General features: G+C 35.9%; 1 protein-coding gene across 4 annotated transcripts in view; it reads left to right on the forward strand.

Annotated features, from left to right (window-relative positions):
• Positions 1-24,658, forward strand: part of LOC110035674 (CMP-sialic acid transporter 4-like) — a 108,834-nt gene that overhangs the window by 43,121 nt on the left and 41,055 nt on the right. For all 4 annotated transcript variants that reach the window (XM_020739945.1, XM_020739946.1, XM_020739944.1 and 1 more), the window contains 3 exons: positions 13,079-13,186; positions 13,328-13,461; positions 13,562-13,638. In XM_020739945.1, the coding sequence (XP_020595604.1) occupies positions 13,079-13,186; positions 13,328-13,461; positions 13,562-13,638 (319 nt within the window). The remainder of the gene's footprint in view (positions 1-13,078; positions 13,187-13,327; positions 13,462-13,561; positions 13,639-24,658) is intronic.

Consider the following 24,658-nt stretch of genomic DNA (forward strand, 5'->3'; position numbering starts at 1 on the left):
TTAGATTGTTGCGAGCGAAAGTGATAAGCTACTCAATTTTAAAGATGTTGTATATACATCTTTTTCAAAATTGGTCTTTCTGATCGTACACACAAATGAACTTATTAATAGCCTATCCCAAGTATTTACTCGGGGATTTTTGTATGAAGCATGGTCTTGACTTGAATAAATATAAGATTAATCCCGAAATAATCTGATTATTTTTATGTCACCAAATTAGTTATGGAGTATCACATCTCTTTATTTTATTTTATGATCTATATAAATATTTTTAAAGTGATCCCTCATAAAAATTTTTGATAGAAATTTTATCCAAATTTAGTCCCCAAATTATGCAAAATTGATCCCATTATTATTCTTGAGGAGTTTTTTTAGATCAATTTTGTATATTCAAGGGACTAAATTGATGCAATGTGATATATTGGGGACTAAAATGACTATGTATGAATACTTGTGGGATAATTTTATAGTTCAACCCAACAGTGTACACACCCACCATCCCCCCCAACACACGCACACACACCCACCCACCCTCTCATACACATATATCCACACACACAGACATACATACATACATACATATATAACCTTCATAGCCTTCTTAAGCCCTTTTCCTTGCCTTTCCTGTGGCTACCTCCCCAACTTCCAGCTCTAGGAAGTCCAAAACAATAGCAAAATAGATTCTTTCAGGAGATTTACGAGAATAGAAGGCCATTGTGGTGTCCAAGACTTTACCATGATTGGGTTGCTTAGATTATTAGCCTTTCTTAGTAGTTTCCAATGGGTTTAATCACTTCCCAATAAGAACAACAATAACAACAAGCTTTTATCCCACCAAGTGAGGTCGGCAACATGAATCCTTTTTCTCCATTGCATCCTATTTGGTGTCATATTTTCATTTAATTCTAAATTCTAATTGATTAAGTCTAATTGATTAAGATCATTTTTTATACAATTTTTCGAAGTCTTTTTAGGTCCCCTTTGGCCTTTCTTACATCAGTCGAATCTAAAATATCTACTATTCTAATCTGATCATCAGATGGTTGACATGTAATGTAACCCAACTAAGACGACTCTCTCTAATCTTGTCCGCCACTGGAGCTATATCAACCCTGTCACGTATATATTCATTTCGTATTTTGTTTCAAAATGCCAAGCTACTCATCGACCTAAGTATTCTCATCTCATCAACACTTAACTTGTTTTATGATTCTCTTTTAAAGGCCAACATTCTGCGCCATAGAGAATTGCAGGTCTCATCACCATCTTATAAAAGCTTTCTTTCAGTCTAAGCGGTACTTTTCTATCACACAATAGGCTTGATGCATTCCTCCACGTCAACCAACCAACTTGTCAACCAACCAACTTGAATAACTTGAATTCTACTAATAACATACCTATTTTTATCTCCATCTCTTTGAGTAATTGACCCGATATTTCTTTAATGTTCACATTTTTTAATGATTTGATCACTCATAGTTACAACTTTGACACTAGAGCTACTACTAAAAATACATTCCATGTATTATACATTCCATGTATTCAATTTTATTCAATTTTAGTTCTACTCAAACAAAGGCCTTTAGACTCCAAAGTAGTCCTCGATAATCTAAGTTTTTTCTGAACTTTTTCTCTAGTCTTATCCACAAGAAGGATATCATCAACAAAAAAGCATACACCAAGGTACATCCTCTTGTAAATGTCCTGTAAGAGCATCCATAACTACATCCATAACTAAAGCAACCATAACTAAAGCAAAGAGATATGGGCTTAAAGTCGATTTCTGATGTAATCCAACTAAAATAAGAAATACTTGGTCAATCCTCCTTTTGTTCGAACACAAGTAACAACTCCTATATACATATCTTTATTGACTTGATATGAGTCATATCAACACCTTTCTTTTCTAGACTCTTCACAGGACATCTTTTGGAACCTTATTGTAAGCGTTTTCTAAATCAATAAAAATCATATTTAGATCCTTCTTATTCTCTTTGCACTTCTCCATCAAACTTGTATAACTTTCATAGTAAAGTTGCCCGACATAAATCCAAACTGATTATGAGAACATTTTGTATCGCGTCTTAACCTTTGTTGAATTATTCTATCCTGTAATTTTAAAGTATGACACATCAACTTAATTTCTCTATAATTTGCACACTCTTATGCATCCCTTTTGTTCTTAAAAATGAGGACCAAAATGCCCTTCACCCACTTCTCAGACATCTTTTTAGTTTTTAAAATAATATTAAAGAGTAATAAGCTAAGAAACTCCCAAATCTCCTAATTATTTTTATACGTCATTTGGGATATCATTAGACCCTATTGATTTTCCACTCTTAGTTTTATTTAAAGCCTCATTAACTTTTTTACTAATGCGATGATAAAAATAAAATATTTTATTAATATTAATGATATTAAGATTAATAAGGTTGATCGTATTTTCAGAAACTTCATTGAAAAGTTTATCAAAATATCTCATCCACCTATATTGAATATTTTTTTAAGAAAAAATACTTTTTAATTTTTATCTTTAATACGCTTTACTCGAGTCAAATCACTACTTTTCTTTTCTCTTTGTTTGGCTAGTTTATAGATATATTTTTTATTCTCTTTAGTATCTAATCAATTTTTAAGTTCACTAAAACCAGAATTTTTAGCATTATAAATTATTCTCTTTGACTATTTACGGGGCACCTTATATTTTTCTTAGTTCTCTAAGCTTTTACAGTTAAACCAATTTTTCTCTGTACTGATTTTCCACCCTTAGTTTTATGTTTTCTTGCACATTATTATTCCACCACAAATTATTTTTATTTATAAAATCTTTTCCTTTTGATTCTCCAAGTACATCTCCAAGTACATCTTTTGCCAACATCTTTTGCCACTTGTTTAATCATGTTTGTTACTTTATCTTATATAGAATTTGTTTCTTTATAAACATTTCAAATCTTCAAATCGTGAAGTTTACTCACAAAAATAATTTTATTTATGTTTTTAAGGTCCCCAATCTAGTTCTATGATAATAATTTATAGTATTTTTTATCTTATAACTCTTTATCTTAAAATCTAAAATAAATAATCGATGTTAAATACTTAAATTTTTACTTGGAATGACCTTGCAATCTTTACATTCTTGACGTTCTCTTTTTCTCATTAATAACTAGTCAACTTGTGTTTTATTAGTTCCATTGTTATAAGTAGTAGTGTGCTCATTTATTTTCTTAAATAAAGTATTAACAATAACAAATCATACTTTAAAGCAATCTAATATGATATTACCTTCTTCATTAATCACTCAAAAATCATAGCCAGCATGAATATTTCTAAAATATTCTGTCACTCTACCAACATGTCCTTTTAAATCTCCTCCAATAAAAAATCTATCTTCAAGGGCTATATCTAAACCTACTTAAGGAGCATAAACACTTATAACATTAAAAATATTAGCATCAACATTAATTTTAAGGGCTATAATTCTATTTCCAATTCTATTAATTTTTTATAATATTATCTTTCAAACTCATATATAATCACACTTACGCTATTTCTATTGCGACTCTTACTTGAATATTAAACACCTAAGCTATCAGTCTCCTTAGCCTTTTCCATCAGACACAGATGGATTCCACATTTACAATGATGCATCATTAAGAGGTTTGGATTGCATTTTAATGCAAAATAAAAAGGTGATGGCTTATGCATCCAGACAGTTGAAACCATATGGTAGAAACTATTCAATGCATGATCTAGAGTTAGCTGCTGTGTTATTTGTTCTCAAGGTTCAACGACATTATTTATATGATGTAAATTGCAAAATTTTTTCTGACCATTAATATCTGAAGTACATTTTCATACAAAAGAGCTGAATTTGAGGCAGTGAAGATGGTTAGAGTTGATCAAAGATTACAATCTAGATATACATTATTGTTTGGGCTGAGCAAATGTTGCTACTGATGCATTGAGCCGTAAATCCACAGGCAGTGCCATGGATTCTTACTTAGAGGCCAGATTTGATTAAAGAACTTGATGCTTTGCAGTTGGAAGTTAGAACATCAGGTGACATGATGTATTTACATCAATTGACAGTGCAACCAACTTTAATGAATAGAATCAAGGTAGCTTAGAAAGTTAGCAGTGAATATACGAAACTGTTGAAACAATGTCAATCAAGTAAAATGACTGATATGGCTGCTAATGAAGTTGACATCAACAACAACAACAACAACAACAAAGCTTTAATCCCACTACGTGGGGTCGGTTACATGAATCCTCTTTCTCCATTACGTCCTAATTTGTGTCATATTTTCATTTAGTTATAGTAAATTAAGATCATTTTTAATACAATAAGCCCAAGTCTTCTTAGGTCTACCTCTGCCTTTCTTAACACAAGTTGAATCTAAAACATCTACTTTCTTAATCGGATCATCAGATGGTCGACGTTTAATGTGACCAAACCATCTAAGACGACTTTCTCTAATTTTGTCCGTCACAGGAGCTACACCAACCTTATCACGGATATAATCATTTTGCATCTTGTCTCTAAGTGTAAAGCCACTCATCCACCTAATCATTCTCATCTCGGCAACACTTAACTTATTATTATGCTTCTCTTTTAAAGGCCAACATTCAACGCCATATAGCTAATGAAGATGACATAATTAGAAATAAATTGTAGATACGGGTACATAATGATTCTATTTTGAGACGAGAAATTCTATATGAAGCTCATTATTCAAGGTACACAATTTTTTCAGGCAGCACAAAAAGGTACTAGGATTTGAAGTTGGCATTCTGATGGCCAGGTATGAAGAAGGATATTGCTGAATATGTCTCAATGTCAACATTTCAGATTGTAAACGCTGATTATTAGAGACCCAACAGATTGCTAAAATAATTTCCAATAGTTGAATGGAATTGAGAAGAAATAGCTATGAATTTTGTTATGAGATTTCCTCAATTCAGACGAAGCCATGACAATATATGGGTTAATATTAATAGGTTAACCAAGTCAGCTTGCTCTTTGTATATCAGACAGACAGATTCAGTAGAAAAGTGGCCAAATTGTATGTCAAAGAACTTATCAGATTGCACGGTTTTCCAAAGTTATTATTTCTAAGAGACGAAAGATTCACGTCCAGATTATGGAAAGATATTCAACAATGATTGAGTATGCAGTTATAATTTAGCACTGCATTTCACCCATAAACTGATAGACAATCAGAAAGGACAATTCAAGTATTGAAAGATCTGTTAAGACTTTGCGTTCTCGACTTTGGAGTCAGTTGAGAAGATCACATTCCAATAATCGAGTTCACTTACAACAATGACTATCACTCCGCCATCAAAATGACTTCTTATGAAGCACTATATGGTAGAAAGTGTAGAATTCCACTCAGTTGGATTGAAGTAGGTGAATGTCAAATGTTAGCTCCAGCGCTAGTTGATGAAGCCACAAAAAAAATCAGATTAATTAAAGATAGGTTAAAAGCTGATCATGATCGACAACAAAAATATTATGAACCAAAACACAAAACAGTTGAATTTTGATTAGAGATTTAATATTTCTGAAACTCATGCCAATGAAATGCACTAGATTTGGTCAATGAAGCAAGTTTAGTCCTAGGTACATTGATTCTGTTGAAATTATAAAATTGATTGGTCCAATTGCCTACAAATTAGTGTTATCTGTGGATATGTCAGATATACACGAAGTGTTTCACATTTCTTTGTTAAGAAAATGAATATCAAATTAAGAGCAGAGAATTTCATATGAAGATATTGAAGTACAAAAAATTCTAACATAACTTCAAGAATCTGAAAAGATTTTAGCCACTGATGTTAAGAAGCTTCGAAATAGATAGATCCCTTTTGTAAATATAAAGTGAAAGCACAGGCTTGAAAAAGAAGCAACATGGGAAAAAGAAGAAAACATGCCATTGAAATATCCCTTTCTATTCTAGTAAAGTTAGAAATTTCAAGGATTAAGTTTTAATAAGCAGGGAAGAGCTGTAACAACCAACTTTCAAGATACCAGGTAAAGTTCGACACAATTGAAAATGTACCTAAAAAAAATTTCATCTCCCGGAATTTGATCGAAAGAATTATATAAAATTCTACACATGAAATTGATCAATTTCATATAAAACACCATGCATGAATTATTAATGAATTGGAAGATGTAAAATTTTGAAGTTATATTTTGAATTAACTTAATTAATCCCTAATTAAATCTCCCTAATCCACTATTACTGTAGCCAGCCGACCTCATTCATTTTATTCTATTCGTGTTGTTGAATAAACTCCGAGCTTCGATTGTCTCCTCTGGAATCCCTTCTCTCTCTCGTGATCCCTCTCCTTGTGCGAACAAAACGCGAGCAGGTAGGGAACCGAGCGACACCTAGGAAGGATATAACTCGTAATTTGAAGCTCCGGGGCAATTTCTATAAGTACAAAACCTACTTTCATGATATTTGAGACTTTCATTTCCTTTCTCTCACTTTCAAATTGAAGTTTCCCTTGTTTTTCATGTTTTTCTCGTTTCCAATAGCCGCTAAAAGCGTGGAACTTGTGTTAGAAGAATAAAAAATGATTTGAACGCTTCCGTTCTGGTTTTAACACGAAATCAGCGAGGTGAAAGTGAAGATTAAGGTGTTTGTATGAGTGGGGAGAAAGAAGCCTTTTTAAGGTATGTTTTGGCATTTAAGTCATGTTTTTGGGTTAAAGCGTGTTATGGGCCAAATTTTATGAAACCATATGTTGTCTACGAGCCTCAGGTTGTCTTTACGAGGCGACAAGTTCGAGACGAGCGTGTGGGCACTCGTAGAGCTTCTCTGTCAAGTCAGGTGAAATAATCTTCTGTTAATTCAAGAAAAATATTCTTCGATAAGTTTTTCTATGATTTTTAGTTTGACACTGATGCATTTAGACTTTCCTGCATATTGTAAATTGATACCTGCAATTGAATGTTTACTTCTCTTACAATACATAATATACATATGATGCTATGCTATGGTATGATACATGTCATTAAGCTTATGATATTTATTGCATGCAAGTATTCATTTATTATGCCTGATACCTGTGATACATGTAATGCCGTATGTTTGTTATAGTAATGATGATTTAAATGTCATAAGGAATGTTAGGGGTAGATTATTATATGAGTGCTTGCAAATACGTTATGCTGGAATGTAGTATTCCCGACTCCTGATATTTATCTTTGGATAAAACTTTTGAACCGTTGGTATTAGGCGGTGATAGAATATTAGGGAATCATGGGTATCAGAGGGCTGTCGTTAACTGCTATAATGAGGGAAGCCAGATCTTTATTAATAGTTTATATTGCTTTTGGGTAGGATGATGACCCATGATGAAAGAACATGGAAATAGTTGAATCCTTTATATTAAACTACAGACATTACTATGAAATGACCTCTGTGAAATGACATTGCTTTGATAATATATTATGAACAAGCTTTTTATTATAATTATGATTTCATGCTTACTACCAACATGTTACACTGCAGCCTTGATTTCTGTGCTTGCTCTCTTTTCATGTTATATATTATGCTAGCATGCTATGATTTATGTGTAGATATATATAGTTTTATACGAGTATGCACGTTGTTGTTTTTTTCTGTATGAAATCTTATGTTAGTTCTAATTATTTATCTGAGCTTGTTGTTGCTCATTCTTCACTATTACCTTCCAGTTAGGGGCAATGAGCATCGAGGCTAGTAGCCAGGTGTGCCCTTTGACAGCTTTTGCAAGATAGTTTTGAGAGCTTTGTACATATGTTTGGGTACATATTTTATTGTATTGGATTTAGCAGCTTTGTATAGTTTTCATGTTATGGATAATTTGATTTCTATGGTTTTGAGTATGTATTTTAAATGCAATGTATCATGTATGTTGCAGCGGGTCAGTTAGACTAATTAATCACCACAAATTATAAAAGTCAAAACGAGTGCTGGTGAGAGTTTGTCTGACTAAATTGCATGCAGCTGTCGCACCTCAGCCGACCCTAAAGGGTGGTCAGTTGGGGTATGACCGCTCTGATCATGGAATTTAACTTGCTTGTAAGATGGTTTGATTATCTAGTGATGTTGTTTCTTCACCTTTGAAAGTAGGATCTGAACATTTGATAATGTCCAATAGGGTTGTAATTTGACCACATTGACAATAGAAGATCTCATTTCTCTTAGATATCGAGCTATAGTTTTCTCTTCTGGCTCTACTAGCCCATATTTCAACATAAGTTATTTGAACTCAACTGTGTAATCCTCTATTGAGAGATCTTGTTATTGCAATATATGATGTCTCAAGAATATAGACATGTTTGTAGCACGATTGGATCTTGGCGCTGAACTTTTCCTGATGTTTGAGGACCTGAGCTGCCAGTCTTGCTGTAGACCTGCAGTTTCCTATTTCCAGCTAACTGTCCAACAGCTGATTGCACTGATTTCTTAGTCGTCGACATGGTTTCACCCTCCATTCTCATCCTACAACTCATCTTAACCCTCTCTTGATCTCTCCACATCATCTAGCAACCCTAGATCTATGTCACATACCCTTTTTTTTAAGAGCCATGAAAGTGGATCTTTGTTACTTCGATGATTTTACTCTATGCAGGATGAGCAAAACATTATGATGCTTTAGAAAAGAGTTGAGTATTTGAAATTGCATCGGATAAATCCCTTTCACATCACAAAGTGGGCTCACATAATCACTGCAAGCAACAAATGGTTATTACTTATGGTAAAAGGAATTTACAATCATGATAAAAAAAAAACATTTGCTCTCATCAGAACCAAAATTTTTATTGAGCCTTTTAACTTGGAAAACATTAAAAAGATGAAATGTTTAAACAAAAAAATATTGTAAAAAGAAAAAAAAAATTAAAAGTAATTGGATTTCATTGTTTTCTCTAATTATTGCAAACATTAATCGATGTTAATTTACATAGATTAGTATGCCTTTCATATAGTTTTGAGTCCCACCCACTATTCTACAGTGTGGTTGTCAGCAACTTGTCCCCTTTCAAGCTTTTAAGAGTACTCGTCCTGATTTCTATACTAAATGTTATTCTAATTTATAATCCTTTACATCTTTCTTTATCAATATAATAGATATTTTACTAATTTTTGTGAAGTGCTACCATCGCATAATATCTTTCTACTGTTTTAATTATCATTTATTTAATTTTGAGATGATTGAATAGTAGGCTAGGTAGGAGTCTATGAATTCAAATGCTTTCGAACCTTCTTATGTTGTTGATACCAGAATTAACTAAGACAACTAAATTGCAATTTTTATATTGAAATTAAATAGGGTTACAACCAACACATACGACAATAGGAAATAACAGCCAAGGGGACAACCATAAACCCAAAGTAGGGCTAGGGTGAAGGTGGTAGCTGGGTAGCAGGATGAGATGGGTTTGTTTAGTGCAACGAAAGATCGTGTAATGGCTGGATGGGGGCAGCTGAGAGGCTGGATGGATGAATTTGGTGGAAGGGCTGGTGGCAGTTACGGGAAGGAGTTGGATTGGCAGAGGGAGGCTGGTTGGCTGGGAGTGGATAACGTAGGCTGGGAGATAGTTGGGGAGGAAAGGGGTTAGCGGCGAACTTCAGGGTAACGTGAGGTGTGGCTGGGCTCTATAGGGGAGGAAAGGGGTTAGCGGCAGAATGTTGGGTGACAAGGGGTTGTTAGATGGTAGGGAAGGGTGACAGGAAGTTATGGGGCTGCAAGATCAACACAAGTGCTATTCTTGGGGGCAGTTGCAGCGATTACAGCGGAGGGGAGGTTGTGAAGGATGAGAGACCTGAGAATAATGACCACTTTGGGATGAGTTATAACATGATTACCTTCTCGTCATTGGATACAACCTTAGAAAGGGAAAAGGGACCCCAAAGGCTGTTCTGACAAAAATCTCAAAGCAAAATTGAACCCTAAACTGTCAAAACAACATATATGTACTAATAGATAGTTAGGAGAGGGGAATCCTTCCCATTGGGAGGTAAAACTAGCCCCCTTGGACCGGTCGGCCCAAACAATAGCAAGGTTGAATCGGTTCTGTGCTCTCCAGCAAGTTTAGCAGTCCAGAGCCCTGTGTCAGTTTTTTGGGGTTGGGGGAGCTTCGACCTCATTCGTTGAAGTTTTTGGCTACACGTTGATGGTGATAGAGTTGTTGTAAGCTTCCGAGGCTGAAGGATCTTCTATTGTTGTCTGAGAAGCACTTGTATCCCACTGAAAATTGCACCATCCTACAAAACACCTTAGGATTTTTTCTCCCTTGCGAGCATACTTCCATATCACTCTACCTTTCTGGGGGTCCATTATGGAGGTAAGCTGAGTTTGTGTGTCATGCATATACTGCTGAATCCTCCCAAAGTAATCTAAGGTCGCCTCAACCTGATCCGAAGTGATGGTAACCTGAATAACCTGAACCTCTCCGAATGGTGGTGGACATGGAGGTAATGCTCTCTGTTATGATCGTCCCATGTTTGTAGTTGGTGTCTTAATCTTATCATCTTCCGTCGTCACTAAAACTGGTTCCACTGATGTTATTCTACTGGCACGTGCATTTATGATCTTGGGTTCCACCAATGGAAGAAGGGCAATTCGTTTCTCCTTGGTGAAGGAGTAGATGTTTCTGAATCCATCATGTTGAGTACTATGACCGAATTGCCACTGTCTCCTCAACTAAAGGTTGCAGACATCCATGGATACCACGTCGCACCTCATCTGATCCTGCTGTTGGTCCTGATCGAAAACTCCACTAGGCACCTCTGATCAGTGTTGATGCTGTTCCTTCTTCAGCCACGTCAGAGAATACAGCTGGGAATGCCTTTTGAGTCATGAGTCCCAATTTCTCTACCATCTCCGTATATACAATGTTCTTACTGCTGCGCCCATCGATGATGAGATTGCATACCTTCCAATTCACAGTAAAATGTGTATAATAATTGCGGCGAAGCCACTGCAGATTCCCCGTATCTTCAATCTGTAGATCTCGTCGAACCACAAACACCTCAAATTCATTCGGTGAAGACGATACACCTCACCCTGTTCCTCAGCTGTCTCATCGTTGCTAAACACCTCCACTGCGCCCTGCCAGTAGAAGACATAAATTGACTCTTCAGGCAGATGGAGGCGATGTGCCCAAATTTACAGCATTTGAAGCATTTTCAGACGAGTATTGTAGTAGGAGTGCTACTCATCTCAAGCTTCTTCTCACGTGAGGTGACTCTATCTTTATCCGAACCGGTTTTTTCAACTCCCTGAGGTGTTCTCTTGCTGTTGTCTCCAATTGCGAGCAACTATCTGAATGGTGGTGGTTGCCCGCCTTGTTTCTGCTATCTCTCCATCTTTAGGGCCAAGGTCTAGACATCTCCCAGTGACCAATAGGGTTGTAACTGCACTATGTTGTTGATAACGAGCTTTAGAAACCCTTGATAACGGACTATGGTATGTTTCTCTGGCTCGACTAACTCTCGACTAACTCTCACGTCATCTGCAGCTGGTAAAAAAATGTCGTGAAATCCTTCACTGATAAATCTCTCTACTGTAGGTGGTGGAATGTCAAAAACATATTCAGGTGGTAATGAGGAGGTATGTATTTTCTCTACATCCCCTTCTTTTCACGTCTTATAGCCTTGCCACTGCCTTCTCTCTTTCTCTGCCTCTGCAAGTTTTTCCATCACAAGGAGGCACTCTTTCTCAATTTGGTGGCTGCAAGATTTACCGTTTTATTCTCTTACACTTTTTTGTACTCGAAGACCCTCTCAATTGACTGTAGTCATTCGATGAAATCGTCAGAATCCATTCCTTCATCGAACCCTGGTAGATCCTCTTTGATACAAAAATGTTAGTGTCCTCTAAATGTAGCCTCCTCTCTCGGCTTTCTTTGATACTGAATTCCAAAATGTCGAGGCTTGTCTTTCTTATCATTGAAGTTATCCCTATGGAAGGGATTTAGATCCTCGACTATTTGTCCTCTTTGACTTTACCAATCATGATCAAGGGTAATTTCCCCCTGGGTTCCATGATCAATCTCCGCGAGCCTCAATTAAAGGCGATAGATCTCTCACTGTATCTCGTCTCGGGTTGGTTCCAACATGCATCTTCTTGATGGCATGATTAGGGTTTGGTGATTGGAAGAGGTGGTTGAGGATAGGAAAGAAAATTTGATTAGGGTTGCTAGCTCTGATACCAATTGTTACCAGAGTTAATCAAAACAACAACGGAATTGAAATTTTATTACTGTTTTTAAATACAGTTACAACTAACACATACAAAAATAGGAAATAACAACAAAGGGAACAACCATAGACTCAAACTAGGGCTAGGGTAAAGGTGGTGGCTGGGTAGCAGGTTGGAAGGGATGGGTGAGGTTAGGGCAGCCGAAGAGGGTTTAGTGGCTGGATGGGGCAGCTGAGAGGCTAGATGGATGAATTTGGTGGAAGGGCTGGTTGCAGTTACAGGAAGGCTGGTTAGGAGTGGGTATCATCAAGGAGGGAGGAGAGCTGGTTGAGTTATGGTGGGGTGGGGAAAGGGGGAGTGGGGCTGGACTCCAGGGTAAGGTGAGGTGTGGCTGGGCTGTACGGGCGGAGGAAAAGGGTTAGCGGCAGGAAGCTGGGTGACAGGGGGCTTCAGGAACAACACAGGCACTGTTATCGGGGGCGGCTGCAGAGGTTATGGTGATGATTGCTGAAGCGGGGAGGTTGTAGAGGATGGGAGAGTCGAGAATAATCACCACCTTGGGATAAGTTACAGCCGTAGCCTCTTCTCGCCGTCGAATATAGTCCTAGAAAGAGAAAAGTGATGCTGGAGGCTGTCCTAACAGACATCTCAAAGCAAAACTGAACCCTAAAAAGTTATAACAACACGTATATATACTAAGAGATAACTAGGACAGCAGACCCAAACAACAGCAAGGCTGAACTGGTTCTGCACTCTCCAATCGGTTCAGCCCTCTAGAGCCCTGTGTCAATTGTTTTTCTTGTGCATAATTCATATTTAGCTTTTTCTAAAACCTCCTATGATATCCGTCTAAATATCTTGAACCATCCAGGTCCAAGTAATCTGGATATCCTTCAAGGTCATTCAAAAGCAACAATGTTTCTGATACTTAACAATGCAGCTCAAGGCATACTGTCATCATTCTTTTTTAAGTACGCAGGTAAATGAAGACTGTTTAGTTTTATTTGGTTGTAATTAATCCCTTGAGATAAATTTTCCTTCAATTTTTATGTTTTTAAATTTCTATCTTAATTGAGCAATGAGAAAAATGAGCATGCATAGTTGTATTCCTTGTTTGCAGACACAATCTTGAAAAAATACTCGTCAACAGTTGCGACAATTTTTACGGGCATAGCATCAGCTGCATTGTTCGGTCATACCCTAACTATAAATTTTATGCTTGGAATTTCTGTGGTGGCTATATCGATGCACCAGGTTACAGTGGCATTCTTTTTTACTTCTGCCGTGGATTTGTTTATTTTCTGAAAACCACAGGTTAATTTAATAGTTACATTGATATCTTGTTTATTTCTAGTTCTTTTCTTCAGTAGCAAAAGTCAAGGATGACACTTCAACGGGAACATTAGAAGTAATTGATTCTCCTAGGCACAGGTAGGCTATTGTTTTCACATGTTCCGAGGAAGCGTATGTTCCCTGCTCCAACTTTAAATTTTGTTTAATTAAGGTTATTTCTTTTAATCCTACTGTGTAGATGATGGTGAGAGTTCATCTCTTAAAGTAGAAATCCTGTTATTTTCGTAGAGAGGCCCACTAGCAGCAAGTTTAATTGGGCTCAGCCAAAGAGGTTGAACTTAGGTTTCTTGTTCAAGCTTAACGTTATCGTTTTTTGTTTATTTTAATAGTCTTCCCAACCTGACTTTTAATCATTTGTTTGGCTAGTGAAAGATATTTTGGACGGTAGACATGTCTCAAAATTTTGTAGTCGTTTATGCAATTTGCAGAGACAAATTGAAATTGCATATGAATATGAAATTCGGATGTTAAAAATACTATTGTCACTACTGATTTCCATATTTAAGCTAATCCAAGCAAATTAATGTTAGTGAATATATTCCAGCATATATTTAACCTTAATACAATGGAAAATTGGAGAATCTGGGAGCTTGGTAGCAGGCAGTTAGGTCAGATTTTTTTTTGTACAAAATGCTTATCGTACCAGTTAGATGGGTATGTGTCATCCTTTTGAATTTTTATTTTTTTACTTTGATATCTATTGATACCGGAGTTAACCCAAACAACAATAAGCAAATACATATTATTACTGAAAAAACCAATAGACGGTTACAACCAATACAATGAAATGGAAAAACAAAAAATACAATGCTCAACTAGGTTTGTACCCATGGGGAGGTGGTTGGCTGGTAGTCTGGAAGGCCGGATGGTGGGGTGGCAATAGGGGGCCATGGTGGAATCAAAGGGAATGTGAGAAGCTGACGGAACAACGAGAGGGTGGGCTGTTCAGGCGGTGGCAACAAGTAGAGCTAGACTGTAGTACGGAGACGCGAGGAATGTTTTTGGGTGTCTGGAACTACAACAAAATATCGGGAACGACTGTTCAGGGTGGCATCAGTGAGGGGGAATAATGGCGGCAACAATGTAGAATGCATTGGAGTGCGGGATAGTAAAAGGAGGGCTGTCCCGGGAGTGCGGCTGCGTGGAGGGTGGCTGTACTGCGGGATAACAAAAGGAGGGTTATTCCTGGGTTTTAGTAGTGCGGAAGATGGGTGGACAATGAGGAACTATAGGAAGGACAACAAAAGGATTGGCTGTTGGGGCGATCGTCAACGAGGAGGGATGCGAAGTTGGGGATGGATAAATCACCACATCGGGAGCAATATATAATCAGAGCACAACTCGACTCTTTGAATTGAATGATCACTTTGGAAAGAAAATACAACTAGAGCATCACTCGCCCTTGGATATAGTCGGAGCACCACTCGTCATTCGATTCGGTTCTAGAAGACGAAACAGGGATATCGATAGCTGTCCTAAACATGAACACAACAAAAATTGAAAACCTAAAACACTGGAAGCAAATATATATGCCTTAGATAATTAGGATTGGGTTCACAGTTGAATGAAGGTGCCAAACCTAAGCGGAGTTGATTGACTCTCCCCTTGCTTGAACCAGTCGGTCCAGGTGCTGGAATGCATTTTGCGTGAAGTTTCACACGTGCGTCAGAAGATGTACCCGCATCACTCTTCCGGGGTTGTGGGAGTTTTAACCTCCATCTATGAAAGGATCTTTCTCCTTATAGTATGGCGTTAGGTCGTCATGTTGAGGGTGGAAAAAATTCTTTATGTTTCTAGTAAATCAATCATGTAGACGCCGTCATTCCAATTTACATCATGATAGAATAAGTACCCATCATCTTTTCGCACAGCCCACAACCCTTAACGGAAGCTGCATATAAATGTAGATTTCTCACACAGTAACTCTCGAGCCATTAATTATGTAATTTGTTTCTGTTATTTCTCGTACTCGGTTGAATTTATCTGATACAAGTCTGTTGGCTAAGATGTCTGACAAGTTTATCCATAGAGGTTCTTTTTTAGGTATCAGCTCCTTAGACTCATTATCTTCTAGAACAAATACTGTTAATTCCGTTGGGTCTCATGGGGTCAGCTTGAATAACGTGCATCTTTCCCTCATAAGTTTATAGTTGGTACTCCTTTGTGTCCTCATCTTCAGCGTCCTCTATATTATTACCCATTTATTTAATTGCTTCTTGCTTAGTGAAATAAACGGCAATCAAATGCATGATGCCGAAAATTGTGACACTTGATGCACTTCCGAGCGGGGACTAATTTGGGAATGCTAGTTGGCCTCACTGGTTCTCCACTCTGAACTAGTTTTTCCTTAAGTGGGGTCGGCATGGATGTTCCATTGGGTGTACTCGGGTTGCTTGATTCTGAGGTTGAACTTTCCTTGAGATGTGACAGTCATCTGGTAATATTATCTCTCCACTTTTGAAGCTAGGGTTCGAACATCCTTTGTGTAAAGAACGGGCACATTACAGGATTTTGTCAAATTATCATCGACAAATTTCAACACTAGTAAGACAATATTCTGACACAAAACAATATTAGCGATGAATTTGCGTCGAACATATAATACGCGCAAAAACGAGCATCATAAATGCAATTTACACTGAATGTGTCCAATGCAAACACCATGCGTCAACATTAGCAGATGACATTGTCTATGATAGCCAGTTTCGATGTGAGCCATGTCAATGTAAACATTAACTATGGCATTTGCGTCCATCATTTGCGGATGCAAACTTACATCGTCATTTGCATCCACATTTTATGTTGTGAAAGTTGATTAGCATCGGAATGTATCAAAGTTTATAGCGCCGGGAATTCTTGACGCAAAGCCGACACAAAGATGTAGCAAAGTTCGAAAAAAAATATAAAAAAATGATTAAATTTTTACAACCTGCACAAAAAATTCACAAATATTTATTCATCACTAACACAAAACATAACATTTTGCACAAACAATTATTGATAATGAAAACAAATAGAATTTTACAAACATCACTTAAAATCTGTAAAAGTGCATTTCTAAACGAAAAATATATATATGCAGAGAAAAAATTATCCACATAATAAAAAAACATACGCAAAACCCTACAGAATATCATCATCATTCTCTCTCCATTCACCAAATTTTGGGGTCGTATGCCTTGAAGATCTACAATTTACTCCACTAGGCGTACTATAGTATCCTAAACTCTCTGTTGTCCCTCACGTAGCTGACGGAGTTCCTCAGACATAATAGTGACACGCCGGGCAAGTTTCTTATGCTCCGATGATAATGATCTCAGACCACCCTGAGCGGCTCGGGAGTGCTCATCCTCAAATGTAGGCCCTTTGCTCCCAAACTGTACACCCCACACTTCTATTCTGTTGCCCGCCTTCGCATCTTAAAAACAAACTGCTCAATGCTAGATTGATTACCACTATTACTAGCTGCTATCGAGCTTTGGCTTTGCCTCTGACTTTGAATGTCTCAAATGTCTCGAATGTCTCATACTCCTATATAATTAGAACTAAGGATTTACTAACATTCTACATTAATAATGTAAGAAAAATGTAGAATTTTTTTTTACTTACATTTACACATTAAGAGAGGTCAGAGACGCACCGTTGCGTCTCTGAGCGCCGATGCATCCGGACATGCAACTTTGCAATTGTGGGCGGCTGGCGAAACTCGAGCCTGTGGACATGAAAAAATAATAAGTATCAGATAATTGCACATCATTGAATTGCCGAGTATTTAGTGAATCTTTCCAACTTACGACAGTACTCTATGTGTGGGACCTATTCTCTAATGTGAAGTGCAGCTCCCCTAACTTTGTCGGTCCTCCTATTTTGCTAGTTTGTTGTCCTCTTCCTCTAATAATTGGGAGAGGTCCAAACTTTTTTCAACTGCATCTAAATCTCCTCTCCAACCCAGATTGCTCCACTTTCCTATGGGCTGTCGTGAATATATCACCCAGCTGATGCCTACCTCGAACCTAAAAAATATGTCGGATCTGCCAGTGGAAGGACCTTTGCAAATTAAAAATTATACAATAATTATTAGTATAACAAAATACTTTGAAATTTTAATTCTAATTCATATTAACTTATTCTTCCTTGAACTCCCTAAACCACATATCTCGATTTACAATTGGGATCTGCTTCCAAGAGACAACAATAACAAACCTTTATCACATTAAGTGTGGTCGGTTACATGAATTCTTTTTCTCCATTGCGTCCTATTTAGTGCATATTTTCATTTAATTCTAATAAATTAAGATCAATTTTTATTACATAAGTCGAATCTAAAACATCAACTTTCTTAATCGAATCATCAAATGGTCGACGTTTAATGTGACCAAACCATCTAAGAAGACTCTCTAATTTTGTCCGTTACGGGGGCTACACCAACCCTATCACGAATATATTCATTTTCTATTTTGTCTCTAAGTGAAAAGCCACTCAACTATCTAATCATTCTCATCTCGACAACACTTAATTTTGTTTTATGCTTCTCTTTTATAGGCCAACATTCAACTCCATAAAGCACTTCAGTTCTCTCCACCATCTTATAAAATTTTCCTTTCAGTCTAAGCAGTGCTTTTCTATCACTCAATTGACCCGAAGCATTCCTCCACTTCAACCAACCAACATGAATTCTACCAATAACATGCCCATCTATATCACCATCAGTTTGAAAATAGACCCGAGATATCTAAAGCGTTCACACCTTTTAATAATTTGATCACCCATAGTTACAATTCTGTCACTAGAGTTACTAGTCCTAAAATTACATTGCATGTATTCAGTTTTAGTTCTACTCAAACAAAGTCCTCTAGACTCCAATGTAGACCCCCATAATTCAATTTTTTTAGGAGCTTTCTCTCTCGTCTTATCCATGAGAAGGATATCATCAGCAAAAAACATACACCAAGGTACATCCTTTTGTAAATATCCAGTAAGAGCATCCATAATTAAAGCAAAAAGATATGGCCTTATAGCCGATATATGTTAACACAGTCATTGCCTGGTCCCAAGCGCCGGATGTGAAAAGTGGAGGGTAGCGTTAGGTAGTCGACAGTCATCATAAAATTTGTCGAAAAATCATAACATGAATCTGCTTCTAAGAGAGGTACAAAAAAATTATATCTACTATTAATGATCTCCATGATAAGCGTGATGAGTTGCCTGGAGAGGTAGAGCCTGAAATAGAAATATTGATTACACAAAATATCGTAAACATCATTCAGTTTATTATAATATAAAAGGTAACATACGAGTCTTCTTCCAACTCAATATATATCCGTCTAAAGGCGCTCTACCTCATAGTGATGGGACTAGAAGGGCCCGACTCATCTGAGGGAGGTGGTGGCCGATTAGGAGGTGTTGACTGAGTGCTCAGAATAGAAGGTGCTGTAAGGGCTGTAGTGGTAGGAGCAGATTGCCCAAAATGAGAAGTAGAGTTGATTGAAGCGGCTATAAAATGTATGAGAGGGGCTGCAATGGTGGTGGTGCTGCTTATCAACGTAGTACTGCTTTCTAGGGCAGAGTGAGATACCGACTTATGTTTCATTCTTTGTCATTCTGTAAGTGCTAAAAACTAACGAGAAGGTTGGTGAGATGGCTGATCTCTACTACCACCTGAAGCCATTTGTAATTGGAAGAAAAACATTAATAAAATTAGTACTAAGTACAATAGTAAAAACAATAAAATTACAATATAGATAACATAAGAAAAAGTAGGGATGCACAGAAATAAAAGAAGAAACATTCTGTAACGTGTAAAAATATCAAAATTAAAACAGGAATACGTAAAAGAGACAATGTGAAACGTAGATAGCTAAAATCTATAAGAGTTAAAATTATGAAGAAACTAAATTATAAATATTCATATCACTTTTAGTCTGCTTCATAATGAAGTTAAAGTTTCTTCATTTGTATCATTATCAAAGTTATCCATAATTTGATTAATATTATCATAAGTTGTCATGATATCCTCTAGGGTAAACATTTCTTTGATTTAATCAAGCTGAATATGAAAGTCTGACATTTCTTGCTCTGGACGAATGTGTTCAATAATAGTTTACCTCTGAATAGGCTATTTAGATTTATTCTTCATATCGATGACCCAATCAATTTTATCTCCTAGGCTAGCAGATTATCAAAGATAATAAAATTGATTAGTTTGACGTGCTAGAATAAATAGGTTAAATTTTGCATATCTTCTATTCATTTTAATTTCGTTAATATCGCATGAGTGTAGCATTTATATTTCTCGATTAAGAATAAGATCAAACCATTCATAGTTGAGTAGATGTACATTACGCCCAACATAACCCATATATTGTAATTGCGGTGCTTCAACTATGTCATAATAATTGATATCACTATTCAAATGAGTATTTCCTTTAACACAAACATCCCAATTATACGTCTTCTTTTTTTTATACCAGGAACTTGTGTGAAATTTATAACCATTCACATCAAATTTTTACCACATAGTAATGTTACGATGAAACCCCAATGTAAGATCTAATAAGCTCTGATTTATAACTCTGTTGTTTTGATTATGAACCTCTCACTAGTTCAATAATATAATTAATTTTACTCCGAGTCAAAAACTATATGACGTACCAGGGAATTAAATAGTTAATTCAACATACGTATAATTTGAACAATATCAGAAGCTCTTCTTCAATCTTTTTATTCATAACAAATTTATCATATATGTTAAACTGTCGATAAACAATCTGTCAATATAATTGTTATTTGTATGTTGAAGTTAATTAGTATAATATTCCGAGTAATAATTCAAACAATTTTTATTTACTGGAAATCTTTTAGTATAAGTGAATACACTTCATCTCAGTTTAGTATAACATGTAATATCACTGCTCGAAGCTCTTTATTTTTTATATAGCGTGTACTATGCCTCTTTGATGACCCTTTTAATGTTTGAAATATAAATAATTCAGAATCTCAAATAAATTAACGCAGTAAATAATTCTAACATAAATTGTAAGACATGGACATGACAAATTTCTCAAAGGATTACATCCATGTGTTACGCTAGATCCTCAAGTATAGCCTTATAGGAAAAGATTAAAAGAAATATTTGCTTGAGCTTGTATAATATTAACTGAATACTCAATTCAAAATTTTCTATGAATTAACTTTCAGATTTTGTGCATACAACTCATTGAAGAATGCATTGATTTCGATCAATGAATTATCAACTTTGGCGGAGCATTGTATTCAGTTGGTAGTGATTACTGTAAAAAAGCATGACACTGATGAATTATGATGCTGAATATCTTCTTTGTTCGTAAGTCAATGTAGCGACTCAATTTTGACACATATCCACTAGAAAACTTCAGAGAATGCATTCATGTTCATAATGTTTTTTGTTGATGTAATGTGAGAAAAAACACTCTTTTTCGTCCAATTACATGTAACATTAAAATCAGGAAGACGATTTGGAGTAAGTTCTAGCATCTCAGTAATTTTTGGTATTTCATTAATCATTTGCCATAAATTAGCTTTAGTTATCCTCAGGGGTGAAATTAATTTGTTAACGCAATTTTTAAAGTAGACATCTCTATTTCTTTTGTGGGTAGAGACTTGGATGTATGAAACTGATGGGATTATCACTGAATGGGACAACGCGACGATGACTAAGCTGCTACATCATACTAACATGGGGTGTGATATTGTTTTTCTATCTAACTTTAAATAAGTTTTGTTTTTCTTCAGTGATAGAGAAAGTAACAAAGTAGCCCGATTTTGTTCCCAGATTGCTTTGAATAGGTCATTTGTTTGGGAATGCTCACACTTTTTACTTTGCATTTTTGAGTGTGGTGGAGGCTGATGCCAACCATGGTGCACATTTTATGTAGCTTTTATAGCTCTCTTTTGTATTTTGTGATTTTATATTAATGCAAAATACATACCTTTCACGAATGGGTGATTGTGCGCTAGAAACCTTCTATGACAGTCAAATTATAAAATTTTTCTTCCATGTTTTAAGGTTAACGCATTGGACATATCCATACAATAAGAGCAAACTAATTTTCCAGCAGTGTTTCAACTAGATACCATCATATAAGTCAGAAAATCAATAATTGTCCACATATAAGTATTTTTAAACTAGGGATTCTATTTCGTAGCAATATCATAAGTTAGCACACTTGTTTCTTACAATTCAAGCTTGTCTATTAAATGTTATAATTATATATTAATTTCTCCATTTGGGTTGGGGGTCTAATATGATCATCGTCAGAATTAAAAATGACGTGGTTATGCACATATCAATGGGTAAGTTACATGTAATAATCACTGACCAATATGAATAGGTTGTTGCAGCATGATTGCTGTCGTGGCTATGGACATATTAGGGGGCACGTTACATGTCATAATCATTGGACAACATGAGCAGGGTGTTGCAGCATAACTGTACGTTGTGAATCTGTCTGCGTATAAGTCAAGCCTAATGCTATGTGATTTAGGGTCTTTTTGGAGCTGCTGCAGCTTATCCAGTTTCTGTTGATAAGCAGTTGATTTTGATAATCTGCTGATGAGCAGCTGATCCGGATAAGCTGTCTGACTGTTTAATTCGTGCGTATGGAAAACAATTGATTATGAAAAAATGACCATTCTGCCCCTGTTCTGAATAAACTGTATATCTGTTTGGTATGTGTTTTTGGTAAACAGCTTATTTGCAAATTTTTTTAGTTAAATTAATAATTTGTCGCAGAATTTATTATTTTATCAAATGTCACAACATGAAAATGCAAAAGAGTTGAATAACATTTGTATAACTCAAAAAGTTCCGATTACATCAAATAAACACAGGGACATATAGGAAAGTGAAGCATACATTCACACACTAATACATATTATAATATGACAAAAAAAGTTAAAATTATAAGGAAAAATTTGACAATATTGACTTTAAAATGTAAAAGCACATCACGACGAATGTTGCCCGGTTCTGATACCTCAAAACCCGAGCAAACCTGTCCGACTGGTATATCGTAGAAATGGAAGAACTCGAATCACATGCGGTGGTTTCCCGTTGTGGTACTATCGAACTCCTAGCAGCTGTGTCGAATTCGGATATCATAGAAACAGTTTAACCATCAACCCACCTGAAGAATTTACAGTTTTCCGGTCCTTGTCCCCACCGCGGACATTTGCAAAATTGCCGTTCGTAGCTATGTGCTTGTCGTGACGTGAGTAGCAATGACGGTAGCCCATATCGACACATTACTTGCCCTGACTTTCCTGAATATCTCGAGCTCATTGTCCTGCAATTATTATAAAAATAAGCATATCAGTCAAAAACTATAAGGGAATAAAAACTCTTAACTTACCAAACTGAAGAAGCAATGGTTGCAACAAAGTTCTTTGGCCATCCAAGGTGCTCCACTATTATATCAATAAAAGTAATAGACATAAAAAGTATAAAAACTTGTTTCTCAATCTTATCACTTGCCATGACTTCACAGAATTCAATTAGAAGAGATACAGAAAATTTCATTCTCATAAAATGAGCTCAAAGCTCATATTAAACCGAGAGAAGGGTAATATAACACCCCCAATCTCCCATCTTCATATTAAACCGAGAGAAGGAAAAATTATAACAGAAGTATGCTTTGTATGGATGCCCATTAATTCCAAATAACAGGTTTATGCTCAGTATTAAAATGATCATTCCATCAACTTCAAAACTTCTCCATTGCAATGCTTCGAGTGCTATGTATGTAAATAGATCAATAACATAATACAAGCTTTTTTGTCCTCTGAATAAACCCAATAATTTGCTCTGCCATCATAAAACCGAAGAGCAACATATTCATAAAATAATGCCTGATATTATAGCAGACATTCATTAAATATAGAAAGAAATTAGTGAGCATATACATTGCAGAGAACCGAACTCACACGATAGTAAGGAGCCTGTTCAAGTAGAAAATGTTGAAATGCAACTTCAGATGTGTCAAATTGGGATTGCAATATGCAGTTTCCCCCAATTCCATCATCCAAAAAATAAATGGCACAATAGTTGTAATTATTTAAGCCATCCTAAAGTGCCAATTGTTTTGAATACATGATCAATACAGTCCTCTGAACCTCAACTTTTAAAGAAATAACTATTTGTTAACATAATAAGCCAGCTCATATCAAACTACTATGACTGACAAAGAAACCACACAACACTGAAAGCTGCCCCTCCTTCCTAATTATCTTAAAATAACTCTACTCACAGTTATTAGTTTAACTTTAGAAACCCAAATTATGAGCTTGCTGTGAGGTAGATGGAAAAAAAAGAAAAAAAACAAGGTTTAAATTCCTGTTTTAGTTCAATTTGAACATTCTGATCATGAAATAGTGAAATGCACTGCAAATTAACTCCAGAAAATTTCAAATCAGAAAAGAACTTGAATAGATATACAACGTGCGTTTTTTTTAATGATATGCACGACATCAAATCAAAAGCCAAAATGCTATAGCACTTTCAACCCAAACAACACATCACATGTTGTGATTGCTTCAAGTGAATATATGCAAGCTCTTTTAGAATCCATAAGTAGTAAAATACCTTGGGTGTGATATATGCAAGCTCTTTTCGAATTCAAAAGAAAATTGAATCAATAAGTAGTAAAATACCGCATAAATTGCTTCAAGTGAATCCCCCACAGTTATAATAAAATACCGCAAATTTCTAATTAGAATCCAAAAGAAAATTTGACTTTTTTCATTGAAGCAACAAACACATCACAGGTTGTGATTGCTTCAAGTGAATCACCCACATTTATGAATTAAACTAAATAGATTCAAATAACAGTAAGAACATCAAATTCTTAAAAAATTATCAAATACTACCATTTGTAAAAGAGTTTACGCGAAGAAGTTTACGCAGACATGTCCAAAACAACAGAAAGTGGAAGTAACGGTTGCCAACAACAAACATCAATGGCCATCCATGATGCTCCTACCACCAACTATCAAACCAATGCAACAGAACAACTGAATCGAACATATACAGGGATGCTTCGAAAATAAAATGTAATATGAGGCA

Source organism: Phalaenopsis equestris, unplaced genomic scaffold, assembly GCF_001263595.1.
Source record: "Phalaenopsis equestris unplaced genomic scaffold, ASM126359v1 Scaffold198964, whole genome shotgun sequence".
NCBI lineage: Eukaryota > Viridiplantae > Streptophyta > Magnoliopsida > Asparagales > Orchidaceae > Phalaenopsis > Phalaenopsis equestris.